The sequence below is a fragment of the Balaenoptera borealis genome (genome assembly GCF_965194805.1).
Source record: "Balaenoptera borealis genome assembly, chromosome: 14".
Lineage (NCBI taxonomy): Eukaryota > Metazoa > Chordata > Mammalia > Artiodactyla > Balaenopteridae > Balaenoptera > Balaenoptera borealis.
The window spans coordinates 18,805,987-18,818,720 of NC_138875.1; the positions used below are offsets into that span (position 1 = coordinate 18,805,987).

Genomic DNA, 12,734 nt, shown 5'->3' on the forward strand with positions numbered 1-12,734 from the left:
CACATAAATTTGAGGTGGAGGGAGGTCTCTATTTTGGCATAAGAGGTAAGGAGGGTAATCAAGCTGTCAAAAGGAGGCCATCTCAGCAAGTCGTAGTTCGCCATTTCCACCTGTTCTTTGGCCTTGGGGTTCAACGCTCTAGTCTTCAGGGTACAGCAGGAGCTGTAAGCTTACCGGTTACTTTGTTGAGCGCTTGCACCAGCTGTCGAGTCTGACATTCTCGTGCATTATATGGATGGGTTGAGGAAATCTTTCCTCCTCCTCACATTACAGTCCGCACTTGCAGAAATAAATCCATTCCCCCTGACAGCAAGCGTAGGAGATGACAGAATGTCCCTCTATTGTTTAGTTCATTCAAATGTACTTAATTTCTTCTGCTTTCTCAGTTTAATACATGTAGTACTTTTAATTGTTCTTCTGAGAACAAGGTCCATTTAGGATAGTCCTGACTTTTATTTGGCTTTCATGAACTGTCTGGCTACTTTTTTTTTTTTCTGGGAAATACGTTAGTGAATAATTTTGAATCAATATTTTGTAATTTATATTTTCTAAATTCAGGGGGTCGGCACGAGACAGGTTATTGTGGCTGACTTGTATCGGACAAACATGCCACGTCTCTCTTTTTTCATCTTCAAGTGGTGATGTTTTTAGTCACCTTGAAACATTGTGCTGAGGTTTAAGTTAGATAATGTATATTAAGCATTTAGTAACTCTGGAGGGTGAGGACACTTAATAAATAATAATTAGTATTATGCAACGCCTGGCATAGAACCAGTGAGTGTAAGACCCATGCTAGGGATTAAAAAACGTGACATCTTTTTATACATTGACATAGTGGCAGCATCACATGACAGTATCATTCAAGTTAATTTTTATAAATGAGGAAAGGCGATTGACAGCGGGGTAGTTTGGAACCTTAAGGTTTCCATCGATTCTCTAGTGAGGTGATGCACATTTTCATTTTTCCTACAGCATCCGTCCCTTTTGTGTGGGCAGATTCTGCCCTTTGGCTAACATGCCAACTGATACCTCTGAGTAAATTTGACTTAGTCTTTATGGGCAGGGCAACCAGCTGAGCAGCATGACTTTTTTTCCTTTCTGGTCATTTGATGTATCTTAGTAGACTGAAATTTGAACCATATAAGATAGATGATTTTAACTCTTTCCTGTATGTTATCCAATTCCTCCATTAAAAGCAAGTGGCTGGGCAGTTTAAAAACATTATTTTAATTTAGAATTCCCCTTAGAACCATGAGATGATCATAATAATGACAAATTTCCAAAGATTAGTGTCTGCTTTAAAACTATTTTTTTTCTGGCATACTTTGTCCAAATTCAGAATTTATGCTTAAGTTTCTGATGTTCATTTATGGTCCTGTTGTAATAATTTTAACATTCTTATGTGTTAATTACTCATGGAATGATCCAGTTCTCTTACAACCACAATAACAACTCTAAGAAAACATTGAAATTTCAATATCATAAAACCCAATGCTGCTGTTTAAAAGGTTCTACCTTCGCCTTCCAAAGGCAATTCATTACAGGTTATGGGTAACTTTCCCATAGCACATTTTTCTTTCCTTGTTTTTTTTTTTTTTTGGAAATAATGTGGGCTTTTCAAAATAATAGTGTAATATTTACAATATAGTTTATATGTATCAGGTGTTTTACATGCATTATTTCATTTGATCATGTCAATAACTTCATGCAGTTGGTTCCATTATTATTATTCCCCCAATTTCACGGCTGTTATGAGGAAGATGTGGGCTCTGCAGACTCTAGAGCCCTCTATTTCCCACTGTACCTGTGAAGATGCAGCTTCCTTATAATGAGGTGCCAGGGTGGGAATGGTGGACTCCAATTTCTTTGGGTCAGAGAGGTGTCAATAGTCGGGCATACTTATGTGCTGATTTATTCATGGAGAATTTAAACTTATGCTGTTATTTTATTTGCAGAACTATGGAGATGGGACTCCCTATGACCACATGACCAGCAGGGACCTTGGGTCACATGACAATCTCTCTCCACCTTTTGTCAATTCCAGAATACAAAGTAAGACTAATTTTGAATTAACATGCATTTTTTGAATGCTTATGTTTTACCTTGGAAGGGAGAATACAAGCCCAGACAGAGATTCTGTTTTTTAGGAACTTGGATTTTCAGCCAGTTCGCTACAGTAATTTTAAATTGCAGAAAAATATTGACAGTCTATGCTTGGTAATAGCATATACAGGAATAAGTTTTACAACCATGTGGAATTACCTAATTTCAGTGATACTGAATCCATGTGGAAATTTTGTGTTTCTTAGACGTAAAGCACTTCTCCCAATTTCAATGTTGCAACAGTTGTTTTCTAAGTTTAAGGTTGATGAACTGAAAGCAGTGAATATTTAAAATAATATCATTGGGACTATCCATTGGCAATGAGATAAAGTCAGTGTTAGCTTGAATTTTTATTAAAGGGGTCATGGAAATCCCTTTAATAATAGGTTTAGTGTGCTTAAATCAAAGTAGCATGTTCAAGTTGAATTGTAAAGTCTGGTTATGTATTTATCAAGGCGTGAACTTTAGTGCTAATGGTCTAGGAGATCCCCATCCTACTTCATGAAGTGAGCTACATGTAGTTTGAGACAGTCTTCGAGTTTCTAGCATGCCTTTCCTACTGGCATCTTTAGCGTATTTTTCTGCTTTGACTACCCTGTAGGGATTTTTTTTTTTTTTTCACAGCAGTAACCTGAGCAATGGAAAGATAATTTATAATGGCTTAAAAGGTCCCAATAGCTGTTACTTTAGTTTTGATTGGAAAAAAAAGATCTTTGTTCTAATAAATGTGAGTTTTAACAATATTAGTAAATCAATGTGGCCAAATCCTGTTGCGAATCCATCAATAAATGAGGTTAAATTTCATGTCCCAGGCTGTTGGACTATACTCCAAGGAAAACACACAGCCGTACATATATCATTCTGAAACCATAATTGCAGATGCTTCTGAGAAATGTCCCAATTTTTAAGCCTTGGACACTATACTTGTTATATAAGGTGTATATTGTTCTTGAATCTCAGTCGTTTTTTCAAAAGTCACCATCAAATCCATCTAAAGGGACTTCAGGTATTTAACACACTATAGTCAAAGCAGAGAAATACTAGGAATTTATTTTTAATGGGCAATAAAGTGTCATCCCAACTTTGAGGACCACGTTCTCAAAGTTGTGTTTGACCATAGGTTGTTCTTATGTTTGTTCTCTTTTTTTTTACTTTAACTTTCATATTTATGTTTTAACTTTGTAGCTAAAGTAAGAATCCCAGTTTTTTTAATCAATTGTTGATAAGAGATGCAGTGTTTCCTGTTTCCAACATAGACAGATGCAGGTGACTAGATATATTTGTCAACTTAGATTTTAAAGAAAAACTTTAGATTTTTTTCGATGACAGTAGTAATAATTCTAGAATCTTATATCATCCCATCTCTATTTCTCCTCATCCAGCTTCATAAAATAAAAGATTAAGTTGAAAATAATAATCTTGAGAAGTAGCACGTAAAGAGTATATTAAAGAATTTCCTTGGCAGATTCTAAACCTATCCTCCAATGAGCTAAAGTAAAATAGGATAAATTACTACACATATTGAGAAGTTTATGTTATGTCCATGAAAAACAGTTTTCCTAAAGAACAACATGATAAATTAGTATTACAGAAGACACCAAACAATACAGAGATAGCAAATAATTGTTCTTGTTCGTCTATCCTCCTGGGTAACTGTTTTACGAACCAAATTTGTTTTTCAATCCAAATAGTATTAAAATATAAGTGGGCTGAGAGTCTAGAGCTGGAATGGAGAGAGCTGACTCTTTTCACTTAGTTGTTGTTTAAGCTGAAAGTCCATGTCAGCTGTGTTCTTTTATCCCGTCTGCCCTCCTTCCCATTAAACCCTTAAATATGGAGGCCAAGACAGTCTCCTGCATTGTGGTAGGAAATGCTACTATGTCCGGGAGGCTCCCACCCACTGTTCCCAATGAAAGGACTTCTCTGTTAGATAAGCTGTCTGGTCTGAAACATGGCTCTTTATTGTTTACAAACTGCTACATTTTCCACCTCAAGCAGATTTTTGCACAGAAAAGAATTGTGCTTGGGCTAAATGGTTTATCTGACATTAACGGTGCAGTGTCAGACTGGGGTCAGGGAAGTCACCCTCAGAGCCAGAGGGCATGGCGCAGTGTGCAAAAAAAAAGGGAGGAAAAGACATTTAAACCACTATGAAATACCTTGCATCTTTACTTTGGAAAAGGATTTTAAAAAAATATTTTTAGAGAATTAACTAGGATGCTGCATTACAAATCCACCGCCCCACCCCGTTCCCCCCCCCCCCCCCTTTATAATTTCTCACATCCCAAATGCCTTCTTGATTGGCTTGAGTATCTCAGGGCTAGATTCAGGGAACAAAGATGCTCATTGATTTTGCCCAAGCTGCTGTTGATTTAAAATGAAACCACTTTTGAAATGAACCATGCTTGGTGCTATGCTGTACCTTTACAAAGAGAAGAGAGATCGTTTTCAAGAAATTAAAGACAACCAATTGACAAATGAAGACAAAGATAAAATAAGACCTATTAGTATAGCCAATAATTTGAACTCACCGAATCTATGGTATATCCTAAACTCCCCTATGTGTCCGAATCCATATTCTGTGTTGTAGTCTTTGTGGAAGTTTTCGTTCTACCAAAAGAAGATATTAGTCTTTACTGTAAGTTTTTGACAACAACATCTACTTTCAGAATCCTTAGTTTTCATGAAAAGTGCATAGGATTTCTTTACATGTCAAAGATTTCATTCTGCTGTGATGTCACATTAGGGTAAAAGCTATAGCATCAGAAATAAATCAGCCACTTTATTAGACCAGATTCTCTATTGTCAAATCAATCAAGTCTGTGACTGAATTAGGCGTCTGCTACAGAAATAAGTGACACTAATTTTACGGGAAAGAGTTATTAACTGCAGATGACCTATTTTTTTGGTAAACTGTTCACTTAGGTTTTATTTTATTGCAAGGAAAGAAAGAAGTAATGAACCACTCTCTTCTTTTAGGATTGAATTATTATTATATATTTTGTTCTTTATGGCAGTACACTATTTTGGAGAAATGATGCAGGCATTGCTAACATTTGCTTATAATTTCTTTTATAGTAACAAAACCCTTTATTACAATTCTGAACTCTGACTTCACATGAATGGTTTTGCATAAATGTTACAGTTTTTGTAATCTAATACTTACCTCTGGCACCAAAATACAAAAACTTAATTTATTTGTGTATCTCAAACTTATGCAAAATGGTATATAATTTATGAGTAATAGGTTGTCTCCATTAATTTATTCCTTTAGAAATAAGCTTGCATACCTGAATATAATACCTTATTTGGTATTAGTTTGAATCCCTAAACTAAAAATAAACACGTGAACACAAGTGCACTTGCATGCATGCAGACGTACGTGTGCACGCACACACACGCATGCGCACCTATTGTGCTAGAAGAATTAATGACACTTGGTTTATAAGGGTGCACTGCTCCTTCCATTGCTGTCTGTAGTTACAGTTGCCATACAGAGTTTTGGAAGTTGATACTGTGTAAATCCTTTAAAGAAAAACATAACTAAAGTAAACAAAAAAGGCAAGCCCTGAAATTTGTCGTTTTAAAGAATAAGTGTGCGTGGCTTTTTGTTTTTCTTTTAGTGTGGGGAAGTCTGGAGGAGTTGAGATTTCAGCACTGAGTCATCTAGCTGACTGCCTGCCTTGACCAATTCATATAGTTCCCTTTTTAAATTAAAAACATTTTTATTGAGGCATAATTGACATATCACATGATATTAGTTTTAGGTGTACAGCATCATGATTCAATATTTGTATAGCAGACTCTTTTACTTGACACTTCCTGAGTCCTCACTCATTGTTTTCCTTGGGTAGAGACAAGCAAGCCAGTTTGCATTTTTACTTGTTTGAAATTCCCTGCCCTGTTTTGTATCTGGAGAGAACTAATCACTTCTTCCTTGTGTCTCCGTATGATTATTAATGATAATAATGTACACTTGATCTGTTGGAAACTTGTTCACTGCAGTTATTAAACAGTTTGATTAAACCTTTACAGGTGGTCAGTGGGTAGCTTTCAGAATATGCTAATAGGACGGAGGGGCCATGGGTCCGAGCCTTGTGCTTTTAAGAGGATTATATGCTATGAAATAGTTGAAAATCCTGGCAAGAACTATATGCAAAGAGTACAGATTTTTTTAAAAAAAACATTCCTGCTTGTTTGTTTTGTTTGCCAGGCATGAAGCTTTTGCAGGTAATTGTCCAAATATTTTTTTACAATGGGAGACAGTATATTTTCTAGCTACAACTTTTTGATCCAAGGAAGGATCTAAGCATGCATATTGCTTCTATTGTTCCAGAGCCTTAATTGAAAACCAGATTGTTTGAGTGAGCAAGATGCCAGTAAGATTATAGACATGCATTGGTAACCGAAGGATGTGAAAAGTGATACTTTGGTACGGTTGGGTGCAGCTTAGTTCAACATGAGCGGCTGTGTTTTTACATGTCCCCTTGTGAATGGTTCGGTTTCCTTATTGTGGTATTTGGTTCCTGTCCCACTCGTGGTACTCCAACAGTGCACTAAGTAATTTCCTACCATAGACTAACTGATTTCTAAACTAGCTCAGTGGAACATTTTACTGCAGGATTAGATCGTGGTTCAGGCAGAACTGCAGAAAGCTGCTGGCTTATAGGATGACCTTTGAATCTCATCTGGGTTAGCGGTTGATATTTTGATTTGGTTACTGTGGTCATATTGTGACAGCTGCTAGCTCATTATAATTCGCTTCCACCGCTCCGTTTGCCGAGCAGGAATATTTAGGTTTGTATTACTTCAAAGTGTTTATGGCTACCCTGAGTTTAGCCCAGCATAAAGGTGAAGTGTTGTGAGCGCTTTCAAATCCCAGTGGCAGAGGCCAGTGGCACAGTCTTGTAAAACGGCGAATGTGAGTAGATGTTAATACAGGGAGTTTTTCTTTTCACTGTTAAAACTGGAAATACCCAATGAAGAGGCTCTTACTCGGAAAACGGTTTTGAAAACCTTAACACACAAAGGAAAAGAATGACCACAAAGAAACATAGTTTTTTCAAAGCATGGGTAAGATTTAACTTGACCTCTTGGTTCGGTATCTTATTTTTTTCCATGCTGGAATGTAAATATTTGAAAATAACAAAACCTGGACAAAAAAGGCTATTATTTGACTTTGAAGTGCCAGAGGTCAAATAGTATTTTAGTAATTTCGTGAAAATGGAATTGTGAATGTGGATGTCAGCTCTAGAAATTTTAGTTCACTTTTTAATTGTTCTGAAGTTCAGTAGTGATAGCAGGCTGCTTACAAGTTCACTAGTTAGGGATGTCTGTGCATTTTCAATGCCTTTTTTTTTATGACACTTTTTAGCTTGAGGTTATCTTGATATCATCTGTTAGCTATTGGACTGATAATGTGGTAACAAGCAGTTTCTGAGAGAAGAAGTGTTTAATAGTGGTCTTATTTCTTGTTAGCTTTGTTTGGGAATTTTGTTATTTTAATGTTAGCTTAAAATGTCTTCCTGAAGTATTAACAAATAAGACTCTTTTAAGTATCATCCCCAATGATCTAATTAATGCTGATTTTGAGTGAAGGCTGGGAGCCAGAGAACTGACTTTTCTACTCTCTTTTGTTACAAATGTCTGTGGGTCTTTAGGTCAGATCTTTTTTATATCTTTAAATTGAGGGGGGAACAAGTCTCTAGATGATTTCTGAGGTAATTTTCTCAACTAATGGTCCATTGATCTTTTAGGTATGCCATTTTCTGCTTATACGGTATTTTATCTTTAGAGATGTTTTAGCGTTCTTTCTAATCCATTCATCTCTATTTTGTGATACCTTCACGTAACTTTGCTAGTGATGTGTTTTCCAAATGTAATTCTTTAAAGCCTGATTCAAATGGATGTTGCTTTTCTACCTCAACTCATTGCAAACTATAGGTAAGGGATTGGATTGATAGGGGATAAAATAATAACTCACTAAGTTACTGTACGTCACTGGGAGAAAAGTGCTATGCATGGGCCAGGCCTTGGCATAGAGTTGCAGGGCCTCAGTAAATGGCTAGTGGATTGTTTCATTCATGAATAAATTGGGGAAATCAGATATTTGGGTCTAAACCCTAAATGAAAAGCCCATAAATTAAAGTCAGGCCTACCTTTTACTATATCAAGAAGAAAACCCTAAACCAGGGACAGTCATCTAGAAGTTCATTCTGTAGTTCTGTAACCTTGACTCTACAGAATGCCAGGAAACAGACCATATTACAGTGTGGTAGATTTCAGTTTTCAATAAACACGCCACAGATTATTTTATTTATAAAAGGAAATAAGTAAAATCAATATTTTTTGGAAGGCCACTGAAAACAGTTGTGTGTCTCCAGTATTCAGATAAGGTAACTTGTCTCCTCTTGTCCAGTCAATAAACATTTCTGTTCCTCTTTCATTAGTCTTGTTTTCTTTCCATTAGGCTGCTTGCTCGATGGTATAGCGTAGCAATGCTGTGATAACCAAACACTTATAGTCAAACTAGGTGGACTAAACCAGGCTTTTTTAAAATTTAGAAGAACTGATACCAGAAAAACGTTACTTGAAAACTATAGCTAGCAGAAAAGTGTAGGTCTTCTACATACCAGAGGAAGATTTCTCACATAGAAAGTTATTGACCCTAAGAGAAAATAAATTGTTTTCGAGTCAAGTCAAAGGAAAAAGCAGTTTGTGTCAGGTAGGCATGCTTTTGCTTGGAAAGAATGGAAAATGTGACTAATGGTGGCTTACGAATAATTTTTTTCATACTAGAAGTCTGGTGGTAGGCCGTGGCTAGATTTGGTTTGCAGTTCATTGAAGTCCAGGCTTGTATCTCTGTGATTCCTTTGTCCCTTCCCTCATTGTCTAAAGGTGACTGTCACAGCTTCAGGAGTCAAGTTTGGGTTTGATGCAGCAAGAAGCAGGAAAAGGTGAGTCCGGCCGTATGGTCCCCGGCCCCCCTACATCCACGGCCATCTCCAGCTGCAGAGTTTGGAGGGGGTGGGAAAGTACACAATTGCTTCTCCAGCCTGTGCAATGGAAAGAGATAAGAGAGAAGGGAGTTGAGAATGCACATCGGGCTTAGCCAATTTACAGGGTTTATTTAGTTTCTTTTAAGAGAAGAATCTGTAATTTTCAATTTAGCAGCTTTGAAAATAAAGAACAAGGCTCCAGCTTTCATGTGAGAAGCAAAATATAAAAATGGGTCTCGACTCTGGATTCTGGTCAGCAGATTAGAGAGAAAGACAAAGAGGCATGGAAGAGAAAAAGAGTATTGAGAGGAAGATGATAGAGAAAGGACCGCGGGAGAGTCGCACACAGGAAGGAGGAGTCAGAGGTGGGCTGTTCTCACTTCATCACCAAAGCTTGTGCTTCCCTTGTCCTCATCCCGTGATGAAGGCAACAACCAGCCAGAGTCAAGGGCTTCATGTCCTCGTCATCCAGAACCTTCTCTTTTAGGTCTCTGGCTTGAATCCCTGCCAGGCTGTCCAGAGCTGCCTGGTCATGCAACCGCGCATGGCTCCAGCCTCCAGCCTTGTCTCCAGTCCCTTCAGCGGTCTCTGGCAGAGCCTAAGGCTGGTGCCCACTCCCACAGCCCACTGCGGCAGCCGCTCAGAGCCGGCCTGGCATCCTGGAGCAGCAAGGTCCCGGGACACGTCACTGTAAGTGACAGACAGAGATCGTTCCCCTGGACCACTGACAAACAGGCTCCCGGGAACTTCCCTCCAACCACCTGCCATGTCGCCGTGAAGCACTCACACAAGAATGCCTGCTGCCGGGGGCAGAAGAACCCTCTGTTTTACTCTAATATGTATATAGTTGTTTTTGTTGATCTTTAATGTAGAGGATTAGGTGCAACCAACAGACATTTAATCTTGATCAGCGTGCCAAGACTGCATGAAACTGTGGTGAGAGCTGGATCCAGCTTTGGGCCAGAAGTTTCCCACCTCTACTGATGACAGTCACGGCATGAATCAGGCCCATGAGAACATGGGCTGGGGAAGGACTGTCGGTCTTTAAAGGAAAGGAGGATGTGGAATAAACAGTGTCGTCTTCCTTTAGTACAAAGTTTTTCTGTTAAGTTTTTCACTGGAAAGGCATTACCTTGAATTTTGCCTAAGCTTGCCACTTAAAATATGCCTGGGATAGCATTCACCAGTCACGGCCTTCTTGACTGGATCCTTGGGTGGAGGATCAAACACTTGGCAAACCTCTCCTTGCCCCTCAGCTCCAGGGGAAGCAGCAGTAATTTTCAGAGTCTATTAACCTCATGTGCATGAAAGTTGTGTGTCTACCTTAAGTGCGATATTGACCTTCATTAAAAAAAAAAAATACCGTAAGCCTATTTTCTTTTTTTTTTAAAGATTTATTTATTGATTGATTGATTGCTATGTTGGGTCTTCGTTTCTGTGTGAGGGCTTTCTCTAGTTGCGGCGAGCGGGGACCACTCTTCATCGCGGTGCACGGGCCTCTCACTGTCGCGGCCTCTCTTTGTTGCGGAGCACAGGCTCCAGACGCGCAGGCTCAGTAGTTGTGGCTCACGGGCCCAGCTGCTCCGCGGCATGTGGGATCTTCCCAGACCAGGGCTCGAACCCGTGTCCCCTGCATTGGCAGGCAGATTCTCAACCACTGCGCCACCAGGGAAGCCCCGTAAGCCTATTTTCTTTGTTCACATGATAACCTTAATTAAGGACCAGAGCAGCCAAGGAGCTCAGTTTGAAGCACTGCAGTCTTGAGAGGCCTCGTGGAATAGTGGCCTAGCCTCAGGGTCCCTGCGGTCTTAATCTTGGCTGTTCCACTTCATGGTGATGGGACTTTGGCAAAATTTCTTAGGCGCCCCAACTTTCGCATTTCTAAGGCGAGCGTAGTGATACCTGTCACGCTTACCCCAGCATCACCGTTCAGCCATGCAATGACGTGGTACACTTTGCAGTAACCACTCTGCTCTCTGACTATTATCTTAGGCCATTGCACAGCTACTCATTGGTACTCTGTCACTTTTGTCTGTGATTAATTGAAAATTCTGTAGACTTTGGGTCTTGGGTGATGGCAGTTTGAAAACACCTTTACCTTCTATTGAGATTGGAACAGAAGGCAAGAACAGGTGGAGATAGTGTGGAGTCATCACTTCTGAAAACAGCAAGACCTAAATAAAAAGGTTTCTTTTTCAGCCTTTCCACAAAAAACAGTAATCCTAGAAAACAAGTACCTCTTTGGGGCCAACTTCGTGGAATTCAGATGTGCCCCTTGATGAAACATTTGTCTCCGGCCATTTTTCTCTCCAACTTAAATGTTCTCGAGGTTCATCGTTACCCGTGGCGGAAAGCGCCTTGGTGTGGATTGTGAGTGTTGGGCTGGGAAGCCCGCTGACAAGTTGAGAGTTCTTCACCTACACTGTAGGTCATCTGCGTATGGAGTAACCTCTGGGTATGATGCTTTTTATCAAGGGGATCCTATTACACGTCCCTTCTAGGTTCTGGGGAATGTTTTGAGGTAGTCTTCCAGTTCAGTTCGTTCTTCTCCAGAAAAGCTTGGCAGAGAATGTTGCCTGTGTATGTCATTATCCTCTCATTCCCTTCACTCCCGAGGGGTTCTGAGCCTTTCCTAAGGAATCGTGTATGATTTTTGAGTAGAAAGAGGTATTCAGTGGATCTCATTTTATTTCCTCTTGCAGAATATCAGACCCAGGGACCAACAGTGGCAAACTATTTGGAGCATAGGTTGGGACTGAATTAAATTTATTCCCAAGCACTTAATAGACACATCCCAAACATTTCTCATCTTCTTGATGATTGTTTATTAATCCTTCCTCAGTTCCTTGACACATGTTTCTTAATAGAAAAAACGATAAGGGTGTTTTGCTTTAAATTGGTGCAAAATATAGCTGGTTACATTGTTGATGTTTAAAATAAAACATAGAAAGCTTTCCTACAGGTTGCAAATCCCGCTGAAGCCCTAGTATGGCGGCAGTGGAGGATGGTGGGCTGAGCAAGGCTTGTGTTTAGCTGGCACTGGTTTGACTCCCAGCTCTCCACTCTCCCGTTATGTGATTTTGGGCAATCTTTAGTGCTCTGATGGAATTTCTCATCTGAGTAGTTGCCCTGAATTTACACGGAGAAACAGGAAAAATATTAATACCTGGCCCTTAAATGCAGTGGCTGTGAATGATCATTACACCTACTTTTATTTTCTCTAGGCTCTTTTTCTGTTCATTGGGTCTGACCAGCTTGGCAAAAGTAATGTGCAGACTTGAGACTCATGTAGTGAGTTTTGGCAGAATGTGGAAGTGATTAATTAAATGCCACCCCCTCGTGGGCCATATTAAAAGCTGAATGAAAATAGAATGTGTGTAATATCTGATAACATTTGGTGGAGAAGGGGGAGACAAAAGGAGAGAAGGATGAGAGAGAAAGAGACACATAAAAAGCTAATTTTAGAGCGTTTTGATCTCGAAGTACGATTTTCTAGCCTTGAATTATCAGCATTGGTGTGGCTGCCTGAGTCTCTGAAATTACTAGGTTACTAATTGCTCCTGCCTTTTCCTCACCTTGGCTATTCAGACCAAGCCGTACTCTTAACAGTTCAGTAGCCAAATATGAATGCTT

General features: G+C 39.3%; 1 protein-coding gene across 12 annotated transcripts in view; it reads left to right on the forward strand.

Moving 5' to 3' along the window:
• Nucleotides 1-12,734, forward strand: part of TCF4 (transcription factor 4) — a 354,962-nt gene that overhangs the window by 120,192 nt on the left and 222,036 nt on the right. For all 12 annotated transcript variants that reach the window (XR_014234098.1, XM_082353737.1, XM_082353724.1 and 9 more), the window contains one exon: nt 1,956-2,052. Coding sequence is in view for 11 of the 12 variants with exons in the window: in XM_082353737.1 (XP_082209863.1) it covers nt 1,956-2,052 (97 nt within the window). In the remaining variant the exon portion in view is untranslated. The remainder of the gene's footprint in view (nt 1-1,955; nt 2,053-12,734) is intronic.